This window comes from Patagioenas fasciata, chromosome 38 (genome assembly GCF_037038585.1).
Source record: "Patagioenas fasciata isolate bPatFas1 chromosome 38, bPatFas1.hap1, whole genome shotgun sequence".
Classification (NCBI taxonomy): domain Eukaryota; kingdom Metazoa; phylum Chordata; class Aves; order Columbiformes; family Columbidae; genus Patagioenas; species Patagioenas fasciata.
In genome coordinates, this window is record NC_092557.1 from 1,558,446 (window position 1) to 1,585,085 (window position 26,640).

General features: G+C 56.2%; 1 protein-coding gene across 1 annotated transcript; it reads left to right on the forward strand.

The window, feature by feature from the left end:
- The first annotated feature begins 6 nt into the window (after nucleotides 1-6).
- On the forward strand, nucleotides 7-26,592 carry TGM1 (transglutaminase 1). Its single transcript, XM_071801392.1, has 15 exons — nucleotides 7-327; nucleotides 3,853-4,094; nucleotides 6,408-6,587; nucleotides 8,386-8,655; nucleotides 12,602-12,720; nucleotides 14,286-14,393; nucleotides 15,831-16,005; nucleotides 17,362-17,500; nucleotides 18,883-18,986; nucleotides 20,299-20,387; nucleotides 20,473-20,626; nucleotides 21,869-22,153; nucleotides 22,847-23,007; nucleotides 24,657-24,793; nucleotides 25,637-26,592. The coding sequence occupies exons 1-15, from the start codon at nucleotides 158-160 to the stop codon at nucleotides 25,881-25,883; spliced, it is 2,580 nt and encodes an 859-aa protein (XP_071657493.1). The 5' UTR covers nucleotides 7-157; the 3' UTR covers nucleotides 25,884-26,592.
- Nucleotides 26,593-26,640: the final 48 nt, after the last annotated feature.

Below are 26,640 nucleotides of genomic sequence, written 5' to 3' on the forward strand. Positions count from 1 at the left end.
CCCATAGGGACCCCATAGACCCCCCCCTGCCCCATAGGGACCCATAGGGACCCATAGGAACCCCCCCTGCCCCATAGGGACCCATAGGAACCCCCCCTGCCCCATAGGGACCCATAGGAACCCCCCCCATTGCCAAATACGGAGCCCATAGGGAACAATGGGAGCCCCTCAGGCCACGCCCCCTCGTCCCTCAGTGGCTGTTGCGCAATACGGGGGGGCGTGTCCCCCCGCCCTGGCCACGCCCCTTCCTGACCAGGCCACGCCCCCCTCGCCCACTCATTTACGGGAGCGCTGGGACGGGCGGGGAGCGCTGGGACGGACTGGGAGGTACTGGGGTGAACTGGGATGAACTGGGATGAACTGGGGGGCACTGGGGGGCGCTGGGGGGCGCTGGGGGGCGCTGGGAGGGGTTTACTGGGCAAACTGGGGGTTAATGGGGGGGTTACTGGGGGTTACTGGGAGCTACTGGGAGGTACTGGGGGGTAACTGGGAGTTAATGGGAGGGAACTGGGGGGGACTGGGGGGCACTGGGAGCACTGGGAGGGGTAACTGGGGGATACTGGGAGAACTGGGAGGGGTTTAGTGGGTAAACTGGGGGTAACTGGGAGCTACTGGGAGGTACTGGGGGGGTCACTGGTTATACTGGGAGAGACTGGGGGGTAACTGGGAGCGACTGGGGGGCACTGGGAGGTACTGGGGGGGTAACTGGGAGCTACTGGGAGGCACTGGGGGGGTCACTGGTTATACTGGGAGAGACTGGGGGGGTAACTGGGAGCAGTGGGGGGGTCACTGGTTATACTGGGAGAGACTGGGGGGTAACTGGGAGGCACTGGGGGGGTCACTGGTTATACTGGGAGAGACTGGGGGGGTAACTGGGAGCAGTGGGGGGGTCACTGGTTATACTGGGAGAGACTGGGGGGGTAACTGGGGGATACTGGGAGCACTGGGAGGGGTTTACTGGGCAAACTGGGGGTAACTGGGGGATACTGGGGGGGTAACTGGGAGTTACTGGGAGTCAATGGGGGGCACTGGGAGCTACTGGGGGGGGTCACTGGTTAAACTGGGAGATACTGGGGGGGTAACTGGGAGTTATTGGGGGTAACTGGGAGTTACTGGGAGTCAATGGGGGTTACTGGGAGATACTGGGGGACACTGGGAGTTACTGGGGGGGGTCACTGGTTATACTGGGGGGGTAACTGGGAGCTACTGGGAGCACTGGGAGGGGTAACTGGGAGTTAATGGGAGGTAACTGGGGGTTACTGGGAGGTACTGGGGGGGTAATTGGGGGTTACTGGGAGTTACTGGGAGCAACTGGGAGGTACTGGGGGGGTAACTGGGAGCTACTGGGAGTCATTGGGGGGTAACTGGGAGCTACTGGGGGGCAACTGGGGGTTACTGGGAGCACTGGGAGGGGTCACTGGGAGTCACTGGGAGGGGTCACTGGGCAAACTGGGAGTGACTGGGAGCACTGGGAGGGGTCACTGGGCAAACTGGGGGAACTGGTCGGGCTGGAACGCGCCCGGACGCCTGGGTCCCTGCGGGGGGGGCGGGGCCAAACTGGGAGGGACTGGGAGCACTGGGAGGGGCTACTGGGCCATACTGGGTTGTACTGGGGCTTACTGGGTTATACTGGGTTGTACTGGGTCTTACTGGGTTATACTGGGGCTTACTGGGCCATACTGGGTTGTACTGGGGCTTACTGGGTTATACTGGGTCTTACTGGTCTATACTGGGTTATACTGGGGCTTACTGGTCTATAATGGGTCTTACTGGTCCATACTGGGTCTTAATGGTTTATACTGGGTTGTACTGGGGCTTACTGGTCTATACTGGGGCTTACTGGTCCATGCTGGGTTGTACTGGGGCTTACTGGTCTATACTGGGTTATACTGGGTCTTACTGGTCTATAATGGGTCTTACTGGTCCATACTGGGTCTTACTGGTCCATGCTGGGTTGTACTGGGTCTTACTGGGTTATACTGGGTTGTACTGGGTCTTACTGGTCCATGCTGGGTTGTACTGGGTCTTACTGGTCTATAATGGGTCTTACTGGTCCATACTGGGTCTTAATGGTTTATACTGGGTTGTACTGGGGCTTACTGGTCCATACTGGGTTGTACTGGGTCTTACTGGTCTATATGGGTTGTACTGGGTCTTACTGGGTTATACTGGGACTTACTGGTCTATACTGGGTTGTACTGGGTCTTACTGGTCTATATGGGTTGTACTGGGTCTTACTGGTCTATATGGGTTATACTGGGACTTACTGGTCTATACTGGGTTGTACTGGGTCTTACTGGGTTATACTGGGTTATACTGGGTCTTACTGGTCTATAATGGGTCTTACTGGTCCATACTGGGTCCTACTGGTTTATACTGGGTTGTACTGGGTCTTACTGGGTTATACTGGGACTTACTGGTCTATACTGGGTTGTACTGGGTCTTACTGGGTTATACTGGGTTATACTGGGTCTTACTGGTCTATAATGGGTCTTACTGGTCCATACTGGGTCCTACTGGTTTATACTGGGTTGTACTGGGTCTTACTGCTCCATACTGGGTCTTACTGGTTTATACTGGGTTGTACTGGGGCTTACTGCTCCATACTGGGTCTTACTGGTCTATACTGGGTTGTACTGGGTCTTACTGGGTTATACTGGGACTTACTGGTCCATGCTGGGTTGTACTGGGTCTTACTGGGTTATACTGGGACTTACTGGTCTATACTGGGTTGTACTGGGTCTTACTGGGTTATACTGGGTTGTACTGGGTCTTACTGGTTTATACTGGGTCTTAGTGCTCCATACTGGGTCTTACTGGTTTATACTGGGTTATACTGGGGCTTACTGGTCCATACTGGGTTGTACTGGGTGTTACTGGTTTATACTGGGAGGGGTTCCTGGTCCATACTGGGAGGAACTGGGCGGCTTCAGTGGGTGGTTTGAGGGCTCTTACTGGTTTATAATGGTCCATACTGGTTTATAATGGTTTATAATGGTTTATACTGGTTTCCTGTGTGATTCATACTGGTCGCTCTGGGCCTTACTGGTTTATACTGGGAGGGCTCCAGAGGCTTCAATGGGGGTCGTATTGGTGCATACTGGTCTATACTGGTATATACTGGTCCATACTGGAGCTCAATGGGCTGTACTGGTTCATACTGGTTTATACTGGGAAGGGACTGGAGGGCTTAATGGGCCGTTCCAGGGGCTCTTACTGGTTCTTACTGGTCTATACTGGTTCTTACTGGTCTATAATGGTTCATACTGGTCTATACTGGTCTTAACTGGTCTGTACTATTCTCTACTGGTTTATACTGGTCCACACTGATCTTTACTGGTTTATACTGGTCCATCCCAGTCTATACTGGTTCCTACTGGTCTCTACTAATCCATACTGGTTTATACTGGTCTATACTGGTCTATGGTGGTTCCTACTGGTCCATACTGGTCTCTACTAATCCATAATGGACTTAACTGGTCCATACTGGTCTATACTGGTCATACAGGTTCCTATTGGTCTATAATGGTCCATACTGGTCTATACAGGTTTATACTGGTTCCTGCTTGTCTATAATGGTCTATACTGGTCTATACTGGTCTATACTGGTCTGTACTGGTCTATACTGGTCATACTGGTTCCTACTGGTCTATACTGGTCCATACTGGTCTATACTGGTTCCTACTGATCTATAATGGTCTATACTGGTCCATACTGGTTTATACTGGTCCATACTGGTTTATACTGGTCTATACTGGTATCGGTCCATAGTGACCTATACTGGTCCATACTGGTCCATACTGGTCCATACTGGTCCATACTGGTCCATACTGGTCCCTACTGGTCCCACAGCCCCATGCCGGACGCCGACCCCCGATTGGACCGGGGCCGCTGGGCGGCCGCCAGTCTCCGCCCCCTTCCGGAAGCTCCGCCCCCTTCCTCCTCAAGCTCCGCCCCCCGAGGCTCCGCCCCCCGCGGGCTCTGGCGCCGATTGGCCGGTTGCTGCGGCTGCTGTCGCCGGGCGGGGCGGGAAGATTGGGACCCCCAACCGGGGGAGGTGCCCGGGACCCGCCCCCCACAGCGGGTGCACCCAGGTGGGCGCTATGGGGCGCCCCATAGGGTTCTGTGGGGCTGGGGTCACCATTGGGGTCTATGGGGCTGGGGTCCCATTGGGTTCTATGGGGTTCTATGGGTCTGGGGTCTCATTGAGTTCTATGGGGTTCTATGGGTCTGGGGTCTCCATTGGGTTCTATTGGGGTCCCCATTGGGTTCTATGGGTCTGGGATCCCCATTGGGTTCAATGGGGTTCTATGGGTCTGGGGTCTCCATTGGGTTCTATGGGTCTGGGGTCCCATTGGGGTCTATGGGGTTCTATGGGGTTGGGGGTCCCCATTGGGTTCTATTGGGGTCCCCATTGGGTTCTATGGGTCTGGGATCCCCATTGGGTTCAATGGGGTTCTATGGGTCTGGGGTCCCATTGGGTTCTATGGGGCTGGGGTCTCCATTGGGTTCTATGGGGTTGGGGGTCCCATTGGGTTCTATGGGGCTGGGGTCCCATTGGGTTCTATGGGGCTGGGGTCTCCATTGGGTTCTATGGGGTTGGGGGTCCCATTGGGTTCTATGGGGCTGGGGTCCCATTGGGTTCTATGGGGCTGGGGTCCCATTGGGTTCTATGGGGCTGGGGTCTCCATTGGGTTCTATGGGTCTGGGGTCCCATTGGGTTCTATGGGGTTGGGGTCCCCATTGGGTTCTATGGGTCTGGGGTCACCATTGGGTTCTATGGGTCTGGGGTCCCATTGGGTTCTATGGGGTTGGGGTCACCATTGGGTTCTATGGGTCTGGGGTCCCATTGGGTTCTATGGGTCTGGGGGTCCCCATTGGGGTCTATGGGGTTGGGGTCCCATTGGGGTCTATGGGTCTGGGGTCTCCATGGGGTTCTATGGGGGTCTGGGGTCCCCATTGGGTTCAATGGGCTTTGGGGTCCCTATGGGGGTCTGGGGGTCCCCATTGGGTTCTATGGGGTTTGAGGGTCCCCCTTGGTTCTGGGGGTCCCCATTGGGTTCTATGGGGTTTGGGGGTCCCCATAGTGAGAATTGGGGGTTTTGGGGCTCCCCATTAATATTAAAGGCAGTTTCAAGGCCCCCCTGAACCCCCTTTTCCCACCGGTTGCCGGGCAGATTTCCGCCGGTTGCCGGGCAGATTTCGATCTCCATCTCCTCCCCGCAAGCCCATTGGTCCCCATGGGGGGCATTTTTGGGGCTCCCCATTAATAGCAAAGGCACTTTTGGGGCTCCCCATTAATATTAAGGGCAGTTTCAAGGCTCCCCATTCATAAAAAGACGGTTTCGAGGCCCCCGGAGCCCGGTTGCCGGGCAGATTTCGACCTCTATCTCTTCCCTGCAAGCCTATTGGTCCCCATGGGGGGCATTTTTGGGGCTCCCCATTAATATCAAAGGCACTTTTAGGGCTCCCCATTAATCCTAAAGACATTTTGAGGGCTCCCCATTAATACTAAGGGCGGTTTCAAGGCTCCCCATTCATAAAAAGGCGGTTTCGAGGCCCCCGGAGCCCGGTTGCCGGGCAGATTTCGACCTCCATCTCTTCCCATTGGTCCCCATGGGGGTATTTTTGGGGCTCCTCATTAATACTAAAGACATTTTGAGGGCTCCCCATTAATATTAAAGGCAGTTTCAAGGCTCCCCATTAATATTAAGGGCAGTTTCAAGGCTCCCCATTAATATTAAAGGCGGTTTCAAGGCCCCCCCGACCCCGGTTGCCGGGCAGATTTCGACCTCCATCTCTTCCCATTGGTCCCCATGGGGGTATTTTTGGGGCTCCCCATTAATACTAAAGACATTTTGGGGGCTCCCCATTAATATTAAAGGCAGTTTCAAGGCTCCCCATTAATATTAAGGGCAGTTTCAAGGCTCCCCATTAATATTAAAGGCAGTTTTGAGACCCCCCCGACCCCGGTTGCCGGGCAGATTTCGACCTCCATCTCTTCCCATTGGTCCCCATGGGGGTATTTTTGGGGCTCCTCATTAATACTAAAGACATTTTTGGGGCTCCCCATTAATATTAAAGGCAGTTTCAAGGCTCCCCATTAATATTAAAGGCGGTTTCAAGGCTCCCCATTCATAAAAAGACGGTTTCGAGGCCCCCGGAGCCCGGTTGCCGGGCAGATTTCGACCTCCATCTCTTCCCATTGGTCCCCATGGGGGTATTTTTGGGGCTCCCCATTAATACTAAAGACATTTTGGGGGCTCCCCATTAATATTAAAGGCAGTTTCAAGGCTCCCCATTAATATTAAAGGCGGTTTCAAGGCTCCCCATTCATAAAAAGACGGTTTCGAGGCCCCCGGAGCCCGGTTGCCGGGCAGATTTCGACCTCTCTCTCTCCCCCGCAGGCCTATTGGTCCCCACGGGGCTGGTGCTGGGCTCGGCAGCCAATCGCGTCGCTCACCACACGGCGGCCTTCGCCGGCCCCCTGCTGGTGGTGAGGCGGGGCCAACCCTTCGAGCTCCGCCTCCTGCTGCCCCGCCCCTTCGACCCCGAGGGCGACGCCCTCTGCGTGGAGCTGCTGCTGGGTGAGCTGTGGGGCGCTATGGGGCGCTATGGGGCGCTATGGGGCTCTATGGGGAGCTATGGGGTTCTAGAGCGTTCTATGGGGCTCCATTGGCTTCCATTGGGTTCCATTGGGTTCCATTGGGCTCCATTGGGTTCCATTGGGCTCCATTGGGCTCTATGGGGTTCTAGAGGGTTCTATGGGGCACTATGGGGTTCTAGAGGCTTCCATTGGCTTCCATTGGCTTCCATTGGCTTCCATTGGGTTCCATTGGCTTCCATTGGGTGCTGTGGGGCGCTATGGGGCTCTATGGGGCTCTATGGGGAGCTATGGGGTTCTAGAGCGTTCTATGGGGCTCCATTGGGTTCCATTGGCTTCATTGGCTTCCATTGGGTTCCTTTGGGCTCCATTGGGTTCCATTGGCTTCCATTGGGTTCCATTGGCTTCCATTGGCTTCCATTGGGTTCCATTGGGTTCCATTGGGTTCCATTGGGCTCCATTGGGCTCTATGGGGTTCTAGAGGGTTCTATGGGGCACTATGGGGTTCTAGAGGCTTCCATTGGCTTCCATTGGCTTCCATTGGGCTCCATTGGCTTCCATTGGGCTCCATTGGGCTCCATTGGCTTCCATTGGCTTCCATTGGGCACTGTGGGGCGCTATGGGGTGCTATGGGGCTCTATGGGGAGCTATGGGGTTCTAGAGCGTTCTATGGGGCTCCATTGGGTTCCATTGGGCTCCATTGGGTTCCATTGGGCTCCATTGGGCTCCATTGGGCTCTATGGGGTTCTAGAGGGTTCTATGGGGCACTATGGGGTTCTAGAGGCTTCCATTGGCTTCCATTGGGTTCCTTTGGCTTCCATTGGCTTCCATTGGGCGCTATGGGTCTCTATGGGGCTCTACGGGATCCTATGGGCTTCCATTGGGTTCTATGGGGCTCTATGGGGCTCCTATGGGGTTCTATGGGGCTCTATGGGGTCCTATGGGCTTCCATTGGGTTCTATGGGGTTCTATGGGTCTCTATGGGTCTCTATGGGGTTCTATGGGGCTCTATGGGCTTCCGTTGGGTTCTATGGGGTCCTATGGGGCTCTATGGGGCTCCATTGGGTTCTATGGGGTTCTATGGGTCTCTATGGGTCTCTATGGGGTTCTATGGGGTCCTATGGGCTTCCATTGGGTTCTATGGGTCTCTATGGGTCTCTATGGGGTCCTATGGGGTTCTATAGGGTTCTATGGGGCTCTACAGGATCCTATGGGGTTCTATGGGGCTCTATGGGCTTCCATTGGGTTCTATGGGTCTCTATGGGTCTCTATGGGTCTCTGTGGGGTTCTATGGGGTCCTATGGGTCTCTATGGGGTCCTATGGGGTTCTATGGGGCTCTATGGGCTTCCGTTGGGTTCTATGGGGTCCTATGGGGCTCTATGGGGCTCCATTGGGTTCTATGGGGTTCTATGGGGCTCTATGGGATCCTATGGGGTTCTATGGGGCTCTATGGGCTTCCATTGGGTTCTATGGGTCTCTATGGGTCTCTATGGGGTCCTATGGGTCTCTATGGGGTTCTATGGGCCTCTATGGGGCTCTATGGGATCCTATGGGGTTTTATGGGGTCCTGTGGGCTTCCATTGGGTTCTATGGGGTCCTATGGGGCTCTATGGGACTCTATGGGGCTCCATTGAGTTCTATGGGTCTCTATGGGGCTCTATGGGGTTCTATGGGGTTCTATGGGTCTCTATGGGTCTCTATGGGTCTCTATGGGTCTCTATGGGGCCCCGTAGGGCCATATTGACCCAGGCCATCTCTGATTGGCCCCCTTCTCCCTTAGGCCCCGCCCCCCAGGTCTCCAAGGGCACCCACGTCCTGATCCCATTGGGCGAGCGCTCGGCCACGGGTTGGACGGCGGAAAAGGCGGGAGAGGAGGAGGAAGGGGCGGGGCCAGGGGGCCACGCCCTGCTGTTGAACCTATCGGCGCCTCCGGACGCTCCCATTGGTCGGTACCGGGTGAGCGTGAAGACCCGGACCCGGGAAGGGGAATTCGGGGCCCCTTTCAGCGCCGGAAATGAGCTCGTCCTGCTCTTCAATCCGTGGTGTCCTGGTGAGGGGGGGGGGGGAGGGGGGGGGTGGGGGGGGGGGGGGGGGGGGGGGGGGGGGTGGGGGGGGGAAGGGGGGGGGTTTGGGGGGGATATGGGGGGGAATTGAGGGGAGATTTGGGGGGAATTTGGGGGGGAATTTGGGGGGAATTTGGGGGAATTTGGGGCAAAATTGAGAGGAAATTTGGGGGGAAATTTGGGGGAGTTTGGGGGGAAATTTGGGGGGGAATTTGGGGGAAATTTGGGGTGAAATTTGGGGGAAATTGGGGTAATTTGGGGGGAAGTTTGGGGGGAATTGAGGGGAGATTTGGGGGGAATTTGGGGGGAAATTTGGGGGAATTAGGGGCAAAATTGAGAGGAAATTTGGGGGGAAATTTGGGGGAGTTTGGGGGGAAATTTGGGGGAAAATTTGGGGGAGTTTGGGGGGAAATTTGGGGGCAAATTTGGGGGGAAATTGGGGTAATTTGAGGGGAGATTTGGGGGGAATTGAGGGGAGATTTGGGGGGAATTTGGGGGGAAATTTGGGGGAATTTGGGGGGAATTTGGGGGAATTTGGGGCAAAATTGAGAGGAAATTTGGGGGGAAATTTGGGTGAGTTTGGGGGGAAATTTGGGGGGAATTGAGGGGAGATTTGGGGGGAAATTTGGGGGGAATTTGGGGGGGAATTTGGGGGAAATTTGGGGGGAAATTTGGGGGGAATTGAGGGGAGATTTGGGGGAATTTGGGGGGAAATTGGGGGGGAATTTGGGGGGATTTGGGGGGAATTTGGGGCGAAATTGAGAGGAAATTTGGGGGGAAATTTGGGAAATTTGGGGGCAGATTTGGGGGGAATTTGGGGGAATTTGGGGCAAAAATGAGAGGAAATTTGGGGGGAAATTTGGGGGAGTTTGGGGGGAAATTTGGGGGGAAATTTGGGGGGAATTTGGGGGAAATTTGGGGTGAAATTTGGGGGGAAATTGGGGTAATTTGGGGGGAAATTTGGGGGGAATTGAGGGGAGATTTGGGGGGAAATTGGGGAATTTGGGGGGAATTTGGGGGAATTTGGGGCAAAAATGAGAGGAAATTTGGGGGGGAATTTGGGGGAGTTTGGGGGGAAATTTGGGGGGAAATTGGGGACATTTGGGGGGAAATTTGGGGGGAATTGAGGGGAGATTTGGGGGGAAATTGGGGGGAAATTGGGGGGAATTTGGGGGAATTTGGGGGGAAATTTGGGGGAGTTTGGGGGGAAATTTGGGGGGAAATTTGGGGGGAATTTGGGGGGAAATTGGGGTAATTTGGGGGGAAGTTTGGGGGGAATTGAGGGGAGATTTGGGGGGAATTTGGGGGGAAATTTGGGGGGAATTTGGGGGAATTTGGGGTAAAACTGAGAGGAAATTTGGGGTGAAATTTGGGAAATTTGGGGGCAGATTTGGGGGGAAATTTGGGGGGAATTTGGGGGAATTTGGGGTAAAACTGAGAGGAAATTTGGGGGGAAATTTGGGGGAGTTTGGGGGGAAATTGGGGGGGAATTTGGGGGAATTTGGGGGGAATTTGGGACAAAATTGAGAGGAAATTTGGGGGGAAATTTGGGGGAGTTTGGGGGGAAATTTGGGGGGAAATTGGGGACATTTGGGGGGAAATTTGGGGGGAAATTTGGGGGGGAATTTGGGGGAAATTTGGGGGGAAATTTGGGGGAAATTTGGGGGGAAATTTGGGGGAAATTGGGGGGAAATTTGGGGTGAAATTTGGGGGGAATTTGGGGGAATTTGGGGCAAAATTGAGAGGAAATTTGGGGGGAAATTTGGGGGAGTTTGGGGGGAAATTTGGGGGGAATTGAGGGGAGACTTGGGGGGAATTTGGGGGGAAATTTGGGGGAATTTGGGGCAAAACTGAGAGGAAATTTGGGGGGAAATTTGGGGGAGTTTGGGGGGAAATTTGGGGGAAAATTTGGGGGAGTTTGGGGGGAAATTTGGGGGGAAATTTGGGGGGAATTTGGGGCAAAATTAAGAGGAAATTTGGGGGGGAATTTGGGGGAGTTTGGGGGGAAATTTGAGGGAAATTTGGGGGGGAATTTGGGCGGAAATTGGGGTAATTTGAGGGGAGATTTGGGGGGAATTGAGGGGAGATTTGGGGGGAATTTGGGGGGAATTTGGGGGAATTTGGGGCAAAATTGAGAGGAAATTTGGAGGGAAATTTGGGAAATTTGGGGGCAGATTTGGGGGGAAATTTGGGGGGAAATTTGGGGGGAAATTGGGGCAAAATTGAGAGGAAATTTGGGGTGAAATTTGGGGGAGTTTGGGGGGAAATTTGGGGGGAAATTGGGGACATTTGGGGGGAAATTTGGGGGAGTTTGGGGGGAAATTTGGGGGGAATTTGGGGGAATTTGGGGTAAAACTGAGAGGAAATTTGGGGGGAAATTTGGGAAATTTGGGGGCAGATTTGGGGGGAAATTTGGGGGGAATTTGGGGGAATTTGGGGTAAAACTGAGAGGAAATTTGGGGGGAAATTTGGGGGAGTTTGGGGGGAAATTGGGGGGGAATTTGGGGGAATTTGGGGGGAATTTGGGACAAAATTGAGAGGAAATTTGGGGGGAAATTTGGGGGAGTTTGGGGGGAAATTTGGGGGAAAATTTGGGGGAGTTTGGGGGGAAATTTGGGGGGAATTTGGGGGGGAATTTGGGGGAAATTTGGGGTGAAATTTGGGGGGAAATTGGGGACATTTGGGGGGAAATTTGGGGGGAATTGAGGGGAGATTTGGGGGGGAATTGGGGGGAAATTTGGGGGGAATTTGGGGGGAATTTGGGGGGGAATTTGGGGGAATTGGGGGGGAATTTGGGGCAAAATTGAGAGGAAATTTGGGGGGAAATTTGGGAAATTTGGGGGCAGATTTGGGGGGAAATTTGGGGGGAATTTGGGGTGAAATTTGGGGGGAAATTGGGGACATTTGGGGGGAAATTTGGGGGGAATTGAGGGGAGATTTGGGGGGGAATTTGGGGGGAATTGGGGGGAAATTTGGAGCAAAATTGAAATTTGGGGTGAAATTTGGGAAATTTGGGGGGAATTTGAGGTGAAGTTTGGGGGAATTTAGGGGGAAATTTGGGGACAATTTGAGGTGAAATTTGGGAAATTTGGGGGGAAATTTGGGGGGAATTTGAGGTGAAATTTGGGAAATTTGGGGTGAAATTTGGAGGGGAAATTTGGGGGAGTTTGGGGGGAATTTGGGGGAAATTTGACAATTTTGGGGGAAATTTGGGGGAATTGGGGGGAAATTTGAGGGGAAATTTGAGGGGAAATTGAGAGGAAATTTGGGGGGAATTTGGGGAAAATTTGAGGGGAAATTTAAGGGGAAATTTGGGGGAAATTTGGGGAATTTGGGGGGAAATTTGAGGGGAAAATCGAGGTGAAATTTGGGGGGAAACTTGGGGGGAATTTGGGGAAATTTGGGGTGAAATTTGGGAAATTTGGGGGGAAATTTGGGGGGAAATTTGAGGAAAATTTGACAATTTTGGGGGAATTTTGAGGGGAAATTTGGGGGGAAATTTGAGGTGAAATTGAGAGGAAATTTGGGGTGAAATTTGGGGTGAAATTTGGGAAATTTGGGGCAAATTTGGGTGAAATTTGGGGTGAAATTTGGGCTGAAATTCGAGGCGAAATTTGAGGTGAAATTTGTGGCGAAATTTGCGGCAAAATTTCTCAATTTGGGGGCGAAATTTGAGGAGAAATTTGTCCAATTTGGGGCGAAATTTGGGGCGAAATTTGAGGCAAAATTCCTCAAATCTGAGAGGAAATTTGGGGCGGAATTTGGGGCGAAATTTGGGGCGAAATCGGGGGCGAAATTCCTCAAATTTGGGGCGAAATTGGTCAAATTTGGGGCGAATTTGATGAATTTGGGGTCGAAATTTGCGAATTTTGAGGGGAAAATGGTGAATTTTGGGGTGCAAAGGGTGATTTTGGGGGTGTTTTCTCCCCCCAGAGGACTCGGTGTTCATGGAGCCCACGAGCGACCTGGACGAGTTTGTGCTCAACGAGAGCGGCCGAATCTTCTATGGCACCGAGGACCAAATCGCCGAGCGGGCCTGGAACTACGGGCAGGTAACGAAATCGGGGCTTTTCGACCCAAAATTCGGAATTTTCGACCCCAAATTTGGGAAGATCGGCCCAAAAATGGGGGGATTCGGCCCGGAAATGGGGATTTTAGGCCCAGAAATGGAGAATTTAGGCCCCAAAATGGAGAATTTGGGCCCAACAATGGGGATTTTAGGCCCAAAAATGGGGATTTTAGGCCTCAAAATGGGGATTTTAGGCCCAAAAATGGGGAATTTAGGCCCAAAAATGGGGAATTTAGGCCTCAAAATGGGAAAGTTAGGCCCAAAAATGGGGATTTTAGGCACAAAAATGGGGAATTTAGGCCCAATAATGGGGAATTTAGGCCTCAAAATGGGAAAGTTAGGCCCAAAAATGGGGGATTTAGGCCCCAAAATGGGGATTTTAGGCCCAAAAATGGGGGATTTAGGCCCCAAAATGGGGATTTTAGGCCCCAAATTGGGGAAATTAGGCCTAGAAATGGGGATTTTAGGCCCCAAATTGGAGAATTTAGGCCCAAAAATGGGGATTTTAGGCCTCAAAATGGGGATTTTAGGCCCAAAAATGGGGAATTTCGGCCCAGAAATGGGGAATTTAGGCCCCAAATTGGGGAATTTAGGCCCAAAAATGGGGATTTTAGGCCCCAAATTGGGGATTTTAGGCCTCAAAATGGGGATTTTAGGACCAAAAATGGGGAATTTAGGCCCCAAATTTGGGGAAATTTTGCCCTGAAATTGGGGGAATTTTGCCCAGAAATTTGGAAGAATTTTGGAACCAAAATTGGGGAATTTTGGCCTGAAAATTTGGGGAATTTTGGCCCCAAAATGGGGGAAATTTTGCCCCAAAATCGAGGAATTTTGGCCCAGAAAATTTGGGGAATTTTACCCTGAAAATTTGGGACAATTTCAACCTCAAAATTGGGGAAATTTTGGCCCCAAATCGGGAAATTTCATCAGGAAAATTTGGGGAAACTTTTTGACCCCAAATTGGGGAAATTTTGCCCCCAAAATCGGGAAATTTGGGCCCCAAATCATCAAAATTTGCCCCTAAATTGGGGAAATTTCGCCATTTTTAGGCCGATTTTCCCCATTTTTGGGTCAATTTTTGGGGCGTTTTCGGGGGTTTTGGCATCGGGGGGACCCCCCCGATAATTTTGGGGTCCCCCCGCTTCCCTTTGACCCCAAAACCCCCATTAAAACCTCATTTTGGGGGGGGTTTGCAACCCCTTTTCCCTCCCAACTTCTAGGCCGCAATTTCGCCATTTTTAGGCCGATTTTCCCCATTTTTGGGTCAATTTTTGGGGCGTTTTCGGGGTTTTTAGGATCGGGGGGACCCCCCCGATAATTTTGGGGTCCCCCCGCTTCCCTTTGACCCCAAAACCCCCATTAAAACCTCATTTTGGGGGGGGTTTGCAACCCCTTTTCCCTCCCGACTTCTAGGCCGCAATTTGGGCATTTTTAGGCCGATTTTGGGCGTTTTTGGGTCGATTTTCGCCATTTTGGGGGCGTTTTGGGGGTTTTTGGGGTCCCCCAATTCGTGGGGACCCCCCCCTTAACATTTTGGGGTCCCCCCAGTTCGAACCGGGGGTGCTGGAGGCCTGTTTGTTCATCCTGGATCGGAGGGGGATGCCGCACAGCGCCCGCGGGGACCCCGTCATGGTCGCCCGCGTGGTGTCCGCCATGGTGAGCGATTTTGGGGTGAATTTGGGGGGTTTTGGGTCAATTTGGGGGTTGGGGGGGGTTGGGGGGGGGGTGGGGGAATTTTTAGGGGGTTTTTGGGGCTTTTTTTGGGGGGTTTTGGGTGGTTTTGGGGCCTTTTTTGGGGCCTTTTTGAGGCCTTTTTTGGGCCTTTTTTGGGCCTTCTAGGCCCGTTTTGGGCCCATTTTTGGGTCATTTTGGGTCATTTTGGGGGCATTTTGAGGTGTTTTTTTTGGGGTATTTTGAGGTGGTTTTGGGGCCATTTTGAGGTGCAATTTTGGGGCATTTTGGGGCATTTTTGGGGTCGTTTTGGGGCATTTTTGGCGACTTTTTGGGACCTTTTTAGGTGGTTTTTGGGGCCATTTTTAGGTGGGTTTTTTGGGCCATTTTTGGGGCATTTTGGGGCATTTTTAGGTGTTTTTTTTGGGCCATTTTTGGGGCATTTTGGGGTCATTTTTAGGTGTTTTTTGGGCCCATTTTTGGGTCATTTTGGGCCATTTTTAGGTGTTTTCTGGGGCCATTTTGAGGTGTTTTTTTGGGCCCATTTTTGAGTCATTTTGGGCCATTTTTAGGTGTTTTTTGGGCCCATTTTTGGGTCATTTTGGGCCATTTTTAGGTGTTTTTTGGGGCCATTTTGATGTCGATTTTGGGGCCATTTTTGGGTCATTTTGGGCCATTTTTAGGTGGATTTTTGGGCCCATTTTTGGGTCATTTTGGGCCATTTTTAGGTGTTTTTTGGGGCCATTTTGATGTCGATTTTGGGCCCATTTTTGGGTCATTTTGGGGCATTTTTAGCTGGAACTTTTGGGCCATTTTGGAGCCATTTTTGGGGTCAATTTTAGGCCCATTTTTTGGGCCTTTTTGGGGTCATTTTGGGGCATTTTGGGGTGGTTTTTTGGGTCATTTTGGAGCCTTTTTGGGGCCATTTTGGGGCCATTTTTAGGTGGTTTTTTGGGTCATTTTAGGCCTTTTTTGGACCATTTTTAGGCCCATTTAAGGCCCTTTTAGGCCCCTTTAGGCCCCTTTAGGCCCTTTTAGGCCCATTTTAGGCCATTTTTGGGTCATTTTCAGTCATTTTTGGGTCATTTCCAGGCGCTTTTTGGGGCCCATTTCCGGTGCTTTTTGGCGGCCATTTTGTCCCCATTTTGGGGTCAATTTCCCCTCATTTTGGGCCCATTTTGGGGTCAAATTTCCCCTCATTTTGCGCCATTTTGGGCCCATTTTAGGCCCCTTTAGGCCCCTTTAGGCCCTTTCAGGCCCCTTTAGGCCCCAACCCAGGCCCATTTTCCCGCCATTTTCCCGCCGTTTTCGGCCATTTTGGTGCCGTTTTTTCCCCCTTTTTTGAACCAATTTCCCCCTTTTTCCCCCCAAATCGGGGTCCCCCCCGTTTTTGGGGTCCCCCCCCGTTTTTGGGGTCCCCAGGTGAACTCGTTGGACGATAACGGGGTCCTGGTTGGGAACTGGACGGGCGACTACAGCCAGGGCACCAACCCCTCGGCCTGGGCCGGTTCGGTCGCCATCTTGCGCCGGTTCCACGGCTCCGGAGCCCCCGTGCGCTACGGCCAGTGCTGGGTGTTCGCCGGCGTCGTCACCACCGGTTCGTACTGGTTTATACTGGTTTATACTGGTTTATACTGGTTTATACTGGTTTGTACTGGGAGGGGTCTGGGAGGGGTCACAAGGGGGTCAGGTGACCCCCCCGAGCCACCAGGGGGCATTTGGAGCCCATATAATGGGTTAGGAGTGGGAATGGGGTCATACTGGTTTATACTGGTTTGTACTGGTTTGTACTGGGAGGGGTCCTGGGGGGGTCAGGGAGGGGCAGGGTGACCCCCCCGAGCCACCAGGGGGCTCTAGGACCCCGTATAATGGGTTAGGAGTGGGAATGGGGTCATACTGGTTTATACTGGTTTGTACTGGTTTGTACTGGGAGGGGTCCTGGGGGGGTCGGGGAGGGGCTGGGTGACCCCCCCGAGCCACCAGGGGGCGTTTGGAGCCCATATAATGGGTTGGGAGTGGGAATGGGGTCATACTGGTTTATACTGGTTTGTACTGGTTTGTACTGGGAGGGGTCCTGGGGGGGTCGGGGAGGGGCTGGGTGACCCCCCCGAGCCACCAGGGGGCTCTAGGACCCCATATAATGGGTTGGGAGTGGTAATGGGGTCATACTGGTTTATACTGGTTTGTACTGGGAGGGGTCCTGGGGGGGTCGGGGAGGGGCTGGGTGACCCCCCCGAGCCACCAGGGGGCTCTAGGACCCCATATAATGGGTTAGGAGTGGGAATGGGGTCATACTGGTTTATACTGGTTTGTACTGGTTTGTACTGGGAGGGGTCCTGGGGGGGTCAGGGAGGGGCTGGGTGACCCCCCCGAGCCACCAGGGGGCTCTAGGACCCCATATAATGGGTTGGGAGTGGTAATGGGGTCATACTGGTTTATACTGGTTTATACTGGTCCATACTGGTTTATACTGGGAGGGGTCTGGGGATGCTGTGAGCGCCCCCTAGAGGCCCCCCAGTGTCCCTATAAGCCCCATATCCCATACTGGTCTCATACCGGTTCCGTACTGGTTTATACTGGCCCATACTGGTTTATACTGGTCCATACTGGTTTATACTGGGAGGGGTCTGGGGATGCTGTGAGCGCCCCCCAGAGCCCCCCCAGTGTCCCTATAAGTGGGATAAATGGGGTCTAACAAGTCCCATATCCCATACTGGTCCATACTGGTCTATACTGGTCCATACTGGTCTATACTGGTTTATACTGGGAGGGAGCTGGGGAGGCTGTGAGCGCCCCCTAGAGGCCCCCCAGTGTCCCTACAAGCCTAATCCATAGGGCTAGAACCCCCATAGGTCACCCAGCGCTCATACCGGTTTGGTACTGGGTTATACTGGTCCGTAGTGGTCTATACTGGTTTGTACTGGTTTATACTGGTTTATACTGGTCCACACAGTCCTGCGCTGCCTGGGCGTCCCCACCCGAACCGTCACCAACTACAACTCGGCCCACGACACCGACGTCTCGCTCACCACCGACATCTATTTCGATGAGAACATGCGGCCCCTGGAGCGCCTCAACACCGATTCGGTCTGGTCTGTACTGGTTTATACTGGTTTGTACTGGTTTGTACTGGTTTGGGCTCCTTTGGGCTCCTTTGGGACCCAGGAGTGCCCAGGAGGGCAGGGTTGGGTTGTGGGGGCTCAGAATGGGTCCTAGAGGGGCTGGGAGCCCCATACTGGTCCATACTGGTTTATACTGGTCCATACTGGTTTATACTGGTCCATACTGGTTTATACTGGTTTGGGCTCCTTCGGGACCCAGGAGTGCCCAGGAGGGCAGGGTTGGGTTGTGGGGGCTCAGAATGGGTCCTAGAGGGGCTGGGAGCCCCATACTGGTCCATACTGGTTTATACTGGTCCATACTGGTTTGTACTGGTTTGGGCCCATTTGGGACCCAGGAGTGCCCAGGAGGGCAGGGTTGGGTTGTGGGGGCTCAGAATGGGTCCTAGAGGGACTGGGAGCCCCATACTGGTCCATACTGGTTTATACTGGTCCATACTGGTTTGTACTGGTTTGGGCCCATTTGGGACCCAGGAGTGCCCAGGAGGGCAGGGTTGGGTTGTGGGGGCTCAGAATGGGTCCTAGAGGGGCTGGGAGCCCCATACTGGTCCATACTGGTTTATACTGGTCCATACTGGTTTATACTGGTCCATACTGGTTTATACTGGTTTGGGCCCATTTGGGACCCAGGAGTGCCCAGGAGGGCAGGGTTGGGTTGTGGGGGCTCAGAATGGGTCCTAGAGGGGCTGGGAGCCCCATACTGGTCCATACTGGTTTATACTGGTCCATACTGGTTTATACTGGTTTGGGCCCATTTGGGACCCAGGAGTGCCCAGGAGGGCAGGGTTGGGTTGTGGGGGCTCAGAATGGGTCCTAGAGGGGCTGGGAGCCCCATACTGGTCCATACTGGTTTATACTGGTCCATACTGGTTTATACTGGTCCATACTGGTTTATACTGGTTTGGGCTCCTTCGGGACCCAGGAGTGCCCAGGAGGGCAGGGTTGGGTTGTGGGGGCTCAGAATGGGTCCTAGAGGGGCTGGGAGCCCCATACTGGTCCATACTGGTTTATACTGGTCCATACTGGTTTGTACTGGTTTGGGCCCATTTGGGACCCAGGAGTGCCCAGGAGGGCAGGGCTGGGTTGTGGGGGCTCAGAATGGGTCCTAGAGGGGCTGGGAGCCCCATACTGGTCCATACTGGTCCATACTGGTTTATACTGGTCCATACTGGTTTGTACTGGTTTGGGCCCATTTGGGACCCAGGAGTGCCCAGGAGGGCAGGGTTGGGTTGTGGGGGCTCAGAATGGGTCCTAGAGGGGCTGGGAGCCCCATACTGGTCCATACTGGTTTATACTGGTTTATACTGGTCTATACTGGTCTATAGTGGTTTATACTGGTCCATACTGGTCCGCAGGAACTTCCACGTGTGGAACGATTGCTGGATGAAGCGCCCCGACCTCCCCGAGGGCTACGACGGGTGGCAGGTGGTGGACGCCACCCCCCAGGAGACCAGCAGCGGTACTGGTTTATACTGGTTTATACTGGTCCATACTGGTCTATACTGGTTTACACTGGTTTGGCTTGGGGGGTGTTTGGGGGACCCCAGGGGGCTCATTTGGGCTCACAATACCCATAAATAGGGCTCATAAGCCCCACACTGGTCCATACTGGTCTATACTGGTCTATACTGGTTTGCACTGGTTTGGCTTGGGGGTGTTGGGGGGACCCCTGGGGACCCATTTGGGCTCAGAAAAGCCATAGAAAGGGCTCATAAGCCCCATACTGGTCCATACTGGTCTATACTGGTCCATACTGGTCTATACTGGTCCATACTGGTCTATACTGGTTTATACTGGGGAGCACTGGGGGGACCCCTGGGGCCGCTGGGGAGGCCGGGAGAGGCCCATTATGGCTTCCTATTGGCTCCTACTGGTCCATACTGGTCTATATTGGTCCATACTGGTTTATACTGGTCTATACTGGTCTATACTGGTCTATACTGGTTTATACTGGTCTATACTGGTCCATACTGGTCTATAGTGGTTTATACTGGGGAGCACTGGGGGGACCCCTGGGGCCACTGGGGAGGCCGGGAGAGGCCCATTATGGCTTCCTATTGGCTCCTACTGGTCCATACTGGTCTATACTGGTCTATACTGGTCTATACTGGTTTATACTGGTCTATACTGGTTTATACTGGTTTATACTGGTCCATACTGGTCTATACTGGTTTATACTGGGGGGCACTGGGGGGACCCCTGGGGCCACTGGGGAGGCTGGGAGAGGCCCATTATGGCTTCCTATTGGCTCCTACTGGTCCATACTGGTCTATATTGGTTTATACTGGTTTATACTGGTCTATACTGGTCTATACTGGTCTATACTGGTTTATACTGGTTTATACTGGTCTATACTGGTCTATACTGGTTTATACTGGTCTATACTGGTTTATACTGGGGAGCACTGGGGGGACCCCTGGGGCCACTGGGGAGGCCGGGAGAGGCCCATTATGGCTTCCTATTGGCTCCTACTGGTCCATACTGGTCTATATTGGTCCATACTGGTTTATACTGGTCTATACTGGTCTATACTGGTCTATACTGGTCTATACTGGTCTATACTGGTCCATACTGGTCTATACTGGTTTATACTGGGGGGCACTGGGGGGACCCCTGGGGCCACTGGGGAGGCCGGGAGAGGCCCATTATGGCTTCCTATTGGCTCCTACTGGTCTATATTGGTTTATACTGGTCTATACTGGTCTATACTGGTCTATACTGGTCTATACTGGTCTATACTGGTTTATACTGGTTTATACTGGTGTCTACAGGGCTGTTCTGCTGCGGTCCCTGCTCGGTGGCCGCCGTCAAGAACGGCGACGTCTTCCTCAAATACGACACCCCCTTCGTTTTCGCCGAGGTGGGCGGGGCTTAGGGGTGGGGGGGGGTGGGCGGGGCCATACGAGGGGGCGTGGTTTATGCTAATGAGGGGGGCGTGTCCGCAGGTGAACAGCGACAAAGTCTATTGGCAGCGGCAGCCCGGGGGGGGATTCGCCGTGGTGCACGTGGAGGGCGGGGCCATCGGGCGGCGAATCAGCACGCTGGGGGCGGGGTCGAGCGCGCGCCTGGACGTCACCGACCAATACAAACACCCCGAGGGTAGGGACACGCCCACCGCTGAGCGCCATTGGTCGCCGTGGACGCCCATTGAGCCCCATTGCCCCCCATTGCCCCCCATTGCCCCCATTGCCCCCCATTGCCCCCATTGACCCCATTGCCCCCCATTGCCCCCCATTGCCCCCATTGCCCCCATTGCCCCCCATTGCCCCCCATTGCCCCCCATTGCCCCCATTGCCCCCATTGCCCCCATTGCCCCCCATTGACCCCATTGCCCCCCATTGCCCCCCATTGCCCCCATTGCCCCCATTGCCCCCATTGCCCCCATTGCCCCCCATTGCCCCCATTGCCCCATTGCCCCCCATTGCCCCCCATTGCCACCATTGCCCCCATTGCCCCCATTGCCCCCCATTGCCCCCATTGCCCCCATTGATCCCCATTGCCCCCATTGCCCCCATTGATCCCCATTGCCCCCATTGACCCCCATTGCCCCCCATTGCCCCCATTGCCCCCATTGATCCCCATTGCCCCCATTGCCCCCATTGCCCCATTGCCCCCCATTGCCCCCCATTGCCCCCATTGACCCCATTGCCCCCATTGCCCCATTGCCCCCATTGCCCCCCATTGTCCCCCATTGTCCCCATTGCCCCCCATTGCCCCCCATAGCCCCCCATTGCCCCATTGCCCCATTGCCCCCCATTGCCCCGCATTGCCCCATTGCCCCCCATTGCCCCCATTGCCCCATTGCCCCCCATTGACCCCATTGCCCCCATTGCCCCATTGCCCCCCATTGACCCCCATTGCCCCCATTGCCCCATTGCCCCCCATTGCCCCCCATTGCCCCCCATTGCCCCCATTGCCCCCCATTGCCCCCATTGCCCCCATTGCCCCCCATTGCCCCCATTGCCCCCATTGCCCCCCATTGCCCCCCATTGCCCCCCATTGCCCCCATTGCCCCCCATTGCCCCCCATTGCCCCCCATTACCCCCATTGCCCCCATTGCCCCCATTGCCCCCCATTGCCCCCCATTGCCCCCCATTGCCCCCATTGCCCCCCATTGACCCCCATTGCCCCCCATTGCCCCCATTGCCCCATTGCCCCCATTGACCCCCATTGCCCCCCATTGCCCCCATTGCCCCCCATTGCCCCCCATTGCCCCCCATTGCCCCCATTGCCCCCATTGCCCCCATTGACCCCCATTGCCCCATTGCCCCCATTGCCCCCATTGCCCCCCATTGACCCCCATTGACCCCATTGCCCCCCATTGACCCCCATTGCCCCCAGGCTCTGACGCCGAACGTCGCGCCGTTGCCACGGCGACCGCCCACGGCTCCCGGCCCCGCCCCCAGGGGGTGCCCACCCCCTCGCCGGGGGGCGTGGCCATGAGCCTGGGGGCGGGGCCGGCGGTGGCGGGGGCGGAGCTGGAGCTGCGGGTCACCCTGCGCAACGAGGGGGCGGAGCCTCGCACCCTCAAACTCCGCCTCTCATTGGCCGCCGTGCGCTACACGGGGGTCACGGGGACCCCGTTCAGATCCGAACAGCATCGCAGGGCCCTGAGCCCCGGGGAGGGTGAGCGCCCGGACGCCTGGGTCCCTTGGGGCACTCCTGGGTCCCTTGGGGCACTCCGGGGTCCCTCCCGAACTCCTGGGTCCCTCCCAAACTCCTGGGTCCCTTGGGGCACTCCTGGGTCCCTTTTCCCCATCCCAAGCCCTGAACTCCTGGGTCCCCTATTGGGTTGCATTGGGGCACTCCTGGGTCCCTTGGGGTACTCCTGGGTCCCTCCCGAACTCCTGGGTCCCCTATTTGGGTCCCTTGGGGCACTCCTGGGTCCCTTAGGTCCCCTATTTGAGTCCATTGGGGCACTCCTGGGTCCCCTATTGGGGTCCATTGGGGCACTCCTGGGTCCCTCAACTCCCCCATTGGGTTCCATTGGGGCACTCCTGGGTCCCTCAACTCCCCCATTGGGTTCCATTGGGGCACTCCTGGGTCCCTCAACTCCCCCATTGGGTTCCATTGGGGCACTCCTGGGTCCCTCAACTCCCCCATTGGCTTCCATTGGGGCACTCCTGGGTCCCTCAACTCCCCCATTGGCTTCCATTGGGGCACTCCTGGCTCCCCCATTGGGTTCCATTGGGGCACTCCTGGGTCCCTTGGCTCCCCCATTGGGTTCCATTGGGGCACTCCTGGGTCCCTCAACTCCCCCATTGGGTTCCATTGGGGCACTCCTGGGTCCCTCCCGGACGCCTGGGTCCCTCCCCGCAGCCACCACGGTGCCCATGGCCGTCCCGTACCCCGAATATCGGCCCCACATCGGGGACCAGGACGCCCTGAAGCTGACGGCGGCCGCTTCGGTGGAGGAAACCGGGCAGGTCCTGGCCAAGGAGCTGAGGGTGCGGCTGCACCAACCGGAGCTCACGATCACGGTGAGGGGGCGGGGCCCGGACGCCTGGGTCCCTTGGGGAACGCCTGGGTCCCTCCCGAACTCCTGGGTCCATTGGGGCACTCCTGGGTCCCTGGGGCACTCCTGGGTCCATTGGGGCACTCCTGGGTCCCTGGGGCACTCCTGAGTCCATTGGGGCACTCCTGGGTCCCTTGGGGCACTCCTGGGTCCCTCCCGAACTCCTGGGTCCCTTGGGGCACTCCTGGGTCCCTCCCGAACTCCTGGGTCCCTTGGGGCACTCCTGGGTCCCTCCCAAACTCCTGGGTCCATTGGGGCACTCCTGGGTCCCTCCTGAAGTCCTTGGTCCATTGGGGCACTCCTGGGTCCCTTGGGGCACTCCTGGGTCCCTCACAAGTTCCTGGGTCCCTCCTGAACTGCTGGGTCCATTGGGGCACTCCTGGGTCCCTGGGGCACTCCTGGGTCCCTCACAAGTTCCTGGATTCTTTGGGGCACTCCTGGGTCCCTCCCGAACTCCTGGGTCCCTTGGGGCACTCCTGGGTCCCTCCCGAACTCCTGGGTCCATTGGGGCACTCCTGGGTCCCTTGGGGCACTCCTGGGTCCATTGGGGCACTCCTGGGTCCCTCCCAACCTTCTGGGTCCATTGGGGCACTCCTGGGTCCCTCCCGAATTCCCAGGTCCATTGGGGCACTCCTGGGTCCCTTTTCCCCATCCCAAGCCCTGAACTCCTGGGTCCCCTATTTGGGTCCATTGGGGCACTCCTGGGTCCCTCAACTCCCCCACTGGGTTCCATTGGGGCACTCCTGGGTCCCTCAACTCCCCCATTGGGTTCCATTGGGGCACTCCTGGGTCCCTCAACTCCCCCATTGGGTTCCATTGGGGCACTCCTGGGTCCCTCAACTCCCCCATTGGGTTCCATTGGGGCACTCCTGGGTCCCTCAACTCCCCCATTGGGTTCCATTGGGGCACTCCTGGGTCCCTCAACTCCCCCATTGGGTTCCATTGGGGCACTCCTGGGTCCCTCAACTCCCCCATTGGGGTCCATTGGGGCACTCCTGGGTCCCTCAACTCCCCCATTGGGTTCCATTGGGGCACTCCTGGGTCCCTCAACTCCCCCATTGGGTTCCATTGGGGCACTCCTGGGTCCCTCAACTCCCCCATTGGGTTCCATTGGGGCACTCCTGGGTCCCTCAACTCCCCCACTGGGTTCCATTGGGGCCCTCCTGGGTCCCTCAACTCCCCCATTGGGTTCCATTGGGGCACTCCTGGGTCCCTCAACTCCCCCATTGGGTCCATTGGGGCACTCCTGGGTCCCTCAACTCCCCCATTGGGGTCCATTGGGGCCCTCCTGGGTCCCTCAACTCCCCCATTGGGTTCCATTGGGGCACTCCTGGGTCCCTCAACTCCCCCATTGGGTTCCATTGGGGCACTCCTGGGTCCCTCAACTCCCCCATTGGGTTCCATTGGGGCACTCCTGGGTCCCTCAACTCCCCCATTGGGTTCCATTGGGGCACTCCTGGGTCCCTCAACTCCCCCATTGGGTTCCATTGGGGCACTCCTGGGTCCCTCAGCTCCCCCATTGGGTTCCATTGGGGCACTCCTGGGTCCCTCAACTCCCCCATTGGGTCCATTGGGGCACTCCTGGGTCCCTCCCGAACGCCTGGGTCCCCCCAGCTCCTGGCGCCCGCCGCGGTTGGGCAGGAAACGCCCGTCCAGGTCGTGTTCATGAACCCCCTGCCCGACCCCCTGAGCGGGGCCACCCTGAGGATGGAGGGGGCGGGGATCTCCTGCCCCAAACCCGCACGTGTGGGGTGAGAGCGGGGGCAATGGGGCAATGGGGGCAATGGGGGTGATGGGGGCAATGGGGGCAATGGGGGCAATGGGGGCAATGGGGGCAATGGGGCAATGGGGGTAATGGGGGCAATGGGGGCAATGGGGCAATGGGGGCAATGGGGGCAATGGGGGGCAATGGGGGGCAATGGGGGCAATGGGGGCAATGGGGGCAATGGGGGTAATGGGGGCAATGGGGGGCAATGGGGCAATGGGGGGCAATGGGGGCAATGGGGGGCAATGGGGGGCAATGGGGGCAATGGGAGTAATGGGGCAATGGGGGGCAATGGGGGCAATGGGGGGCAATGGGGGCAATGGGGGCAATGGGGGGCAATGGGGGCAATGGGGGCAATGGGGGCAATGGGGGCAATGGGGCAATGGGGGCAATGGGGGCAATGGGGGCAATGGGGGGCAATGGGGGCAATGGGGGCAATGGGGGGCAATGGGGGGCAATGGGGTCAATGGGGGCAATGGGGTCAATGGGGGCAATGGGGGCAATGGGGTAATGGGGGGCAATGGGGGCAATGGGGGCAATGGGGCAATGGGGGCAATGGGGGCAATGGGGGCAATGGGGGCAATGGGGCAATGGGGGCAATGGGGGTAATGGGGGTCAATGGGGGTCAATGGGGGGAATGGGGGGCAATGGGGTCAATGGGGATCAATGGGGGCAATGGGGGCAATGGGGGTCAATGGGGGTCAATGGGGGGAATGGGGATCAGTGGGGCAATGGGGGCAATGGGGGGCAATGGGGGGCGATGGGGTCAATGGGATCAATGGGGTCCCTGTGGGTCAATGACCCCGCTGACCCCGCCCCCTCTCCCCAGCCCGGTGGGGGCGGGGCAGACCGTGCGCCTCCGCCAGCCAATCACGGCCCTCCGGCCCGGCCCCCGCCGATTGGTGGTGACCCTGGAGAGCCCGGAGCTGGGGCCAATCAGCGGCGAGCTGCAGTTCGAGGCCACGCCCACCCCGGAAGGGGCGGGGCCTGGGGAGACTGGGAACCCTGGGGGCGCCCCCTGGAGGAGGAGGAGGAGGAGGAGGGGGGAGCCCCCTATGGGGAGCAATGGGGGGTGATGGGAACTGGGAGCACTGGGAGCACTGGGAGCGAACTGGGAGCACTGGGAGGGCACTGGGAGCCAGTTGGGTTCATACTGGGAGCACTGGGAGGGCACTGGGAGCCAATTTGGTTCATACTGGGAGCATTGGGAACCAGTTGGGTCCATACTGGGAGGACTGGGAGCCAATTGGGTCCATACTGGGAGCACTGGGAGGGCACTGGGAGCCACTTGGGTCCATACTGGGAGCACTGGGTTGTTACTGGGAGCCAATTGGGTCCATACTGGGAGCACTGGGTTGTTACTGGGAGCCAATTGGGTTCATACTGGGAGCACTGGGAGCCAATTGGGTTCATACTGGGAGCACTGGGAGTCAGTTGGGTCCATACTGGGAGCACTGGGAGGGCACTGGGAGCCAATTGGGTCCATACTGGGAACACTGGGACCCACTTGTGTCCATACTGGGAGCCAATTAGGTCCATACTGGGAGCACTGGGTTCATACTGGGAGCACTGGGCTGTTACTGGGAGCACTGGGACCCGGTTCGGCCCATACTGGGAGCACTGGGAGCGAACTGGGAGCACTGGGAGCGAACTGGGAGCACTGGGAGCCGCTCGGATTCGAACCCGCGGCGCTAGGACCCGGTCCTGGGCTCTGTGGGCGTGGCCTCGCTTGGCCCCGCCCCCTTCCCCGCTCCCTCCCATTCAATAAAGCCGCGTTCCCCGTGACGTCACCGCCTCTTTGAGCGGCAGCGCCGGCGGCCAATGGGGAGATGG